The sequence below is a fragment of the Ruditapes philippinarum genome, unplaced genomic scaffold, assembly GCF_026571515.1.
Source record: "Ruditapes philippinarum isolate M1 unplaced genomic scaffold, ASM2657151v2 ctg8407_1_1_1_1, whole genome shotgun sequence".
Classification (NCBI taxonomy): Eukaryota; Metazoa; Mollusca; class Bivalvia; order Venerida; family Veneridae; genus Ruditapes; species Ruditapes philippinarum.
Window position 1 is genome coordinate 3,432 of NW_026863268.1, and position 7,010 is coordinate 10,441.

Consider the following 7,010-nt stretch of genomic DNA (forward strand, 5'->3'; position numbering starts at 1 on the left):
GTTGAAACAGAGAAAAATGGCACTTGAGAAAAGGGGAATATTTTTGCCTGGATAGCAAAAGTGCCCTTACCTGTACCAAGAAATGGAATTGCTAATTGAAGTCATTCGCAACTGATCTGCCTTTTTAAGACAGTTTGTTACTGAATATTCAATGTCTAAAAGCTGTTCATTCAGTCTGTTTTGCTTCACACCGTAGTGGGCTATAGACATGTATCACATATTTGCTTTTTTTGCAACAGTCCTGATTCTGTTTCAACACATCCTCTGTTAAATAAAGTGTCCTTTTTATCACCAATGGCTTTGCATTGCCCTTTATAACACTTCCCAGCCTTTTTAGCTATGGATTTTGCAACACCTGTCTCAGTGGACACTACCTTATTCACAGGAGATACAATGCAATCCACCACAAATATTTGTTATGTCATGGCAAAGGACAGTCATTTCAAGTTTCTTGAATTTGAAGGTCGCCTTTTTCAAACTCAAAGGAAACATCCATCTGCCTACACTTTCCTTGCTCACTGTTCAGCTTTATCTTTTGACATGCCTCTTTTTACCAATACTTTGTCTTTACCAATTACTTTGATTGAATGATGTTTTTCATTTGATACTGGTAAGCACAATATGCTATTCTTGAAAATCCATTTTCAAAACAAAATCTTCTTCCTCTTTTGAACCTAGATTGACATTTTGGCTTTGGTAACTTCTTTACTTCATCAATCATTTCTTGCATCTTTTGATTTTGCTTCAGACTGGAAAGAAGGTGCACACATGACTGTCAGTCTGTCCTCAAACATATTTAGGTTTCGAAGATCCTTGTTTTGATTTTCAGACTTTCAACCTCATTGTTTCAAAAACTTTTTAATAACATGCAATTTTCTTCGGCTGATGCAAGGTATTGTCAGAGTAACCCATTTGGGTTGCTCATAGTGCTGATCATCGATTTCTAGGAGGGCTATTTCACTCTTTGATGGTGACATTGGAAATTCATTCTCAAAGTACTGCTCGGTTTGTAGTATGCTGTCAAAAGATCCCCAAATCTCTATCTTTGGAATATCTTTGTTTATCCAAAAATAAACATTAAAAAATTTGGATAACTCTTTCCTCCATTCTTCGAAATCATACGGATCTCTGTGTACTAAATGTTTTGCAATGCCTGGGTTCAGTTCTGCAGAAACTAGGTCCAATATCTACAGAAAAAAAGAAACTTAAAAATATTCTGGAATTTATTTATTTCAATTCAAAAATAAATTTCAACACATGGACATTTTACATTGTAATCAAGTTCTTTTTTTTTTATAAAAGTTGAAGCTTCAGCTGATAATACTTGTATATTGACCATCAAGGTGTTTAAATTATCTATGTATATGACTATGGCAAAAACAATACTAAAGGGAAATAGATGACAAATATATCTAAAGAAATATTTTTTTTAATTTATTTTTCTATAATCTGATGGTAGATTCATAAAGGAGTTCTTGCTTGTAATATAAAATGCCTGTTATTCAACACAAATTAATATTATACGTAAGCAGAATAAAATAAAATATTATGATGCCATTTTAATAAGAATTTTAATGGTTTAACAATGATATGGTGCATGCACAATTCTACTTTTAAGTCAATTTACTACCATATTTCTTAGAATAAAACCATTTTTTGGAAATACAATTTTTAACAAGAGGGCCATGATGGCCCTAGATCGCTCACCTGACTTATCAAACTCATCCAAACAATTACCTAGACAAGCATTCTGACCAAGTCTCATGACAGGTGAGTCAAAATGTGACCACTACAGTGTAAACAAGGATTATCCATATTTGAGCAGTGCGACCTAGTTTTTTACCCAGGTGACACATATTCAAACTTGACCTAGAAATCATCAAAACAAACTTTCAGACCAATTTCCAGGATACTTGGATCAAAACAGTAGCAACTAGAGTGTTAACAAGATTTTTCTATTTTTAGCTCCGGTGACCTAGTTTCACATGCGATTTCGAACTCATCCAAGCAATTACCTAGACAAGCATCCTGACCAAGTTTGATGATAATTGAGTCGAAAATGTGACCACTAGAATGTTAACAAGGTTTTTCCATATGTGGGCAGTGTGACCTAGTTTTTCATCCAAGATGACCCATGTTCGATCTTGACTTAGAAATCATCAAAACAAACTTTCAGACCAATTAACAGAATATTTGGATCACAACAGTAGCCACTAGAGTGTTAACAAGATTTTTCTATTTTTAGCTCCTGTGACCTAGTTTTTCATCCGAGATGTCCCATGTTCGATTTAATCCCAGCAATGACCTAGACAAGTTTCCTGACCAAGTTTGATGACAATCGAGTCAAAATTGTGACCACTAGAGTGTTAACAAGGTTTCTCTACTTTTAGCTCCTGTGACCTAGTTTTTCATCCGAGATGACCCATGTTCAAACTCATCCGAGCTATCACCTAGACAACCATCTTGATCAAGTTTGATGATGATTGATGCAAAAATGTTACCGCTAGAGTGTTAACAAGGTTTTTCTATTTTTAGCTCCGGTGACCTACTTTTTCATCCGAGATGACCCATGTTCAAACTCATCCGAGCTATCACTGAGACAAACATCTTGACCAAGTTTGATGATGATTGATGCAAAAATGTGACCGCTAGAGTGTTAACAAGGTTTTTCTATTTTTAGCTCCGGTGACCTACTTTTTCATCCGAGATGACCCATGTTCAAACTCATCCGAGCTATCAACTAGATAAGCGCGTCCTGACCAAGTTTGATGATGATTGGGTCAAAAATGTGACCACTAGAGTGTTCACAAGGTTTTTCTATTTTTAGCTCCTGTGTCCTAGTTTTTCATCCGAGATGACCCATTTTCGAACTCATCCAAGCAATTGACTAGACAAGCATTCTGACCAAGTTTGATGATGAATAGTTCAAAAATGTGACCACTAGAGTGTTCACAAGGTTTTTCTATTTATAGCTCCTGTGACCTACTTTTTCATCCGAGATGATCCTTGTTCGAACTCATCCGAGCTATCACCTAGACAAACATCCTGACCAAGTTTGATGATGATTGGGTCAAAAATATGACCTCTAGAGTGTTCACAAGGTTTTTCTATTTTTAGCTCTTGTGACCTAGTTTTCCATCCGAAATGACCCAGTTTCGAACTCATCCGAGCAATTGACTAAACAAGCATCCTGACAAAGTTTGATGATGATTGAGTCATAAGTGTGACCACTAGTGTGTTCACAAGCAATTGTGGACGTACGACGGACATTCACCGATCCTAATAGCTCACCCTGAGCAAGCTCAGGTGAGCTAAAAAGTCAAACAATAATTTTTGCAGCCAATGTGTAGCTTAAAAGCAATAGAGCAGTATAAATCATGTAATTTTCTAAATTAAAATAGGTTCCTATTGATAGATTAATGAGTAAGTATGACAAAAAATAAATAGTTGTTTTCAGTACATGCACCTTTATAATGTAACCATATCTGCTTGACAAGGAATCTCATGTTAACTGTGAATCTTGATGGAATCTCATGTATAAAGTATCTTGATGTAATCTCATGTGTATTGTATCTTGATGGAATCTCATGTATAAAGTATCTTGATGGAATCTCATGTACAAAGTATCTTGGTGGAATCTCATGTATAATGTATCTCGATGGAATCTCATGTGTAATGTATCTTGATGCAATCTCATGTATAATGTATCCTGATGGAATCTCATGTATAATGTATCTTGATGGAATCTCCTATATAATGTATCTTTATGGAATCTCATGTATAATGCACATTGATTGAATCTCTAATATAATGTATCTTCATGGAATCTAATGAATAAGGTATCTCAACTGAATCTCATAAGTAATGTATCTTGATGAAATTTCATGTAAAAAGTATCTTGATGGAATCTCTTGACTTATGTTTTTGATTGAATCCCATGTGTTATGTATCTTGATGGAATCTCATGTATAATGTATCTTGATGGAGTCTCATGAATAATGCTCTTCTATTATTTATATTGATGGAATCTCATGTATTAAGGTATTTTGATGGAATCTCTTGTGTAATGTAGCTTTATTGAATCTCATGTATAAGGTATCTTGGTTGAATCTTATGTATAAAGTATCTTGATGGAATCTCATGTATAAAGTATCTTGAAGGAATCACATGTATAAAGTATCTTGATGGAATCTCATGTAAAATGTATCTTGATGGAATCTCATGTATAATGTATCTTGATGGAATCTCATGTATAATGTATCTTGATGTAATCTCATGTATAATGTATCTTGATAGAATCTTATGTATAATGTATCTTGATGGAATCTCATGTATAAAGTATCTTGATGGAATTTCATATAAAAATGTATTTTGATGGAATCTCATGTATTAATGTATTTTAATGGAATCTCTTGTATAATGTATCTTGATGGAATCCCATATATTAAAAGCTTGGGATTGTACTTAATGCTACAAATTTTCATTTTTATCTTTTAACTGAAAGTAAAAATGTTGTGAAATTAAATGGAGATGCTCAAGTTCAGACCAGAAACCCCTCCTTAATTTAGTTCATATAAAATGTTTCCTTTGTTTAGTTCCTTACTTGACTAAATATCTGCTTTGACAGAAATAATACTTCAATAACTAGAACTGTGTCCAAAGGACACGGATGCCCCCACTGTAACATATATATGGTATATAGTGAAAAAATCAACAAAGGGCCATAATTCTGTTAAATTTGGTCGCAGCAAAAATTCCTTTCTTTACTTCCATCTACACATTAAGGTTGTTCATCCCTGGAAGTTTAAGCAAAATCTGCCATCCGGTTTAAGAGGAGTTGCATTCACAAAATTTCTATATGGTATATAGTGAAAAAATCAACAAAGGGCCTTAATTCTGTTAAATTTGGTTGCAGCAAAAATTCCTTCCTTTACTTCCATCTACACATTAAGGTTGTTCATCCCTGGACGTTTAAGCAAAATCTGCCATCGGTTTAAGAGGAGTTGTGTTCACAAAATTTCTACATAGTATATAGTGAAACTAGAAATGTGTCCATAGGACACGGGTGCCCCCACAGCGACACTGTTCTGTCAATCTTTTTACTAAGTCAAGGGAAATAACTCTACAAATACTGGATAAATCCACAAGCCAAACCCCAGGTGCAAATCTAAAATATGCTGAGCAACCTGCCTATAAGGTTTATTGACTATGTCAAATCCTTTTTGAGAAACTTGCGACACAAGTTGAAATTGCAAAATTTTCTACGTGAAGGGCAATAACTCTAAAATACTAAATAAATCCAGACAAAAATACCTGGTGCACAACTGCACATGCTGATCAATATTCCTGTAAAGTTACATGACTCTACGTCAAATACTTTTTGAGTTATGTGCGCCACATGTTGAAAATTGCAAAATTTTACTAAGTCAAGGGCAATAACTCTGAAAATACTAAAAATATCCAGACGAAAATACCCAGGTGCACAACTACACATGCTGATCAACATTCCTGTAAAGTTTCATGACTCTAGGTCAAATACTTTTTGAGTTATGTGCGACACAAGTTAAAAATTGCAAAATTTTACTAAGTCAAGGGCAATAACTCTAAAAATACTAAAAATATGCACACGAAAATACCCAGGTGCACAACTACACATGCTGATCAACATTCCTGTAAAGTTTCATGACTCTAGGTCAAATGCTTTTTGAGTTACATGCGACACAAGTTGAAAATTGCAAAATTTTACTAAATCAAGGGCAATAACTCTGAAAATACTAAAAATATCCAGACGAAAATACCCAGGTGCACAACTACACATGCTGATCAACATTCCTGTAAAGTTTCATGACTCTAGGTCAAATACTTTTTGAGTTACATGCGACACAAGTTGAAAATTGCAAAATTTTACTAAGTCAAGGGCAATAACTCTGAAAATACTAAAAATATCCAGACCAAAATACCTAGGTGCACAAATACACATGCTGATCAACATTCCTGTAAAGTTTCATGACTCTAGGTCAAATACTTTTTGAGTTACATGCGACACAAGTTGAAAATTGCAAAATTTTACTAAGTCAAGGGCAATAACTCTGAAAATACTAAAAATATCCAGACGAAAATACCCAGGTGCACAACTACACATGCTGATCAACATTCCTGTAAAGTTTCATGACTCTAGGTCAAATACTTTTGGAGTTACATGCGACACAAGTTGAAAATTGCCAAATTTTACTAAGTCAAGGGCAATAACTCTGAAAATACTAAAAATATCCAGACCAAAATACCCAGGTGCACAACTACACATGCTGATCAACATTCCTGTAAAGTTTCATGACTCTAGGTCAAATACTTTTTGAGTTACGTGCGACACAAAAGTGAACGGACGGACGGACGGACGGAAGGACGGACGGAAGGACGGACGGACGGACGGACGGACAAGGGTAAATCTAAATGCCCGCCACTAACGTGGGGGCACAAAAATCAACAAAGGGCCATAATTCTGTTAAATTTGGTCGCAGCAAAAATTCCTTCCTTTACTACCATCTACACATTAAGGTTGTTCATCCCTGGAAGTTTAAGCAAAATCTGCCATCCGGTTTAAGAGGAGTTGCGTTCACAAGATTTCGGGACGTACGGATTGACAGACGTACGGACGGAAGGACAGACTGACGGACGGATGGACAAGTGCAACGCTATATGCACCCCACTTTGTGGGGGCATAAAAATTTTATTATCAATACTACAATATCTGTATCTAGTGGTATTTACCATGTCAGGATCTATATCATTATATTCTATTCCTTCTATGTACTGTGTGATTTCTTTCTTGGCTCTCTCAAGGTCACTATGTTTACATCCAACAAGAGTAACATTCAGACACTGTCTTGTCTTTGGTGAATGGTATGATGCAGTCTTCCAGTCTAAAGAACTTGCTGAAAATCCTACAGAATTATGCATGTATAAAACTTTTGACAGCCTTTTAGTTGACAAAACCATCAGAGTAAAAATTC

At 35.1% G+C, this 7,010-nt stretch overlaps 1 protein-coding gene across 1 annotated transcript; it reads right to left on the reverse strand.

The window, feature by feature from the left end:
• Positions 1–839: 839 nt before the first annotated feature.
• On the reverse strand, positions 840–6,957 carry LOC132721669 (uncharacterized). Its single transcript, XM_060706011.1, has 2 exons — positions 6,769–6,957; positions 840–1,187 (listed from the first exon to the last, which is right to left on the reverse strand). Exons 1-2 carry the CDS (start codon positions 6,955–6,957, stop codon positions 840–842), a joined length of 537 nt encoding a protein of 178 aa, XP_060561994.1.
• Positions 6,958–7,010: the final 53 nt, after the last annotated feature.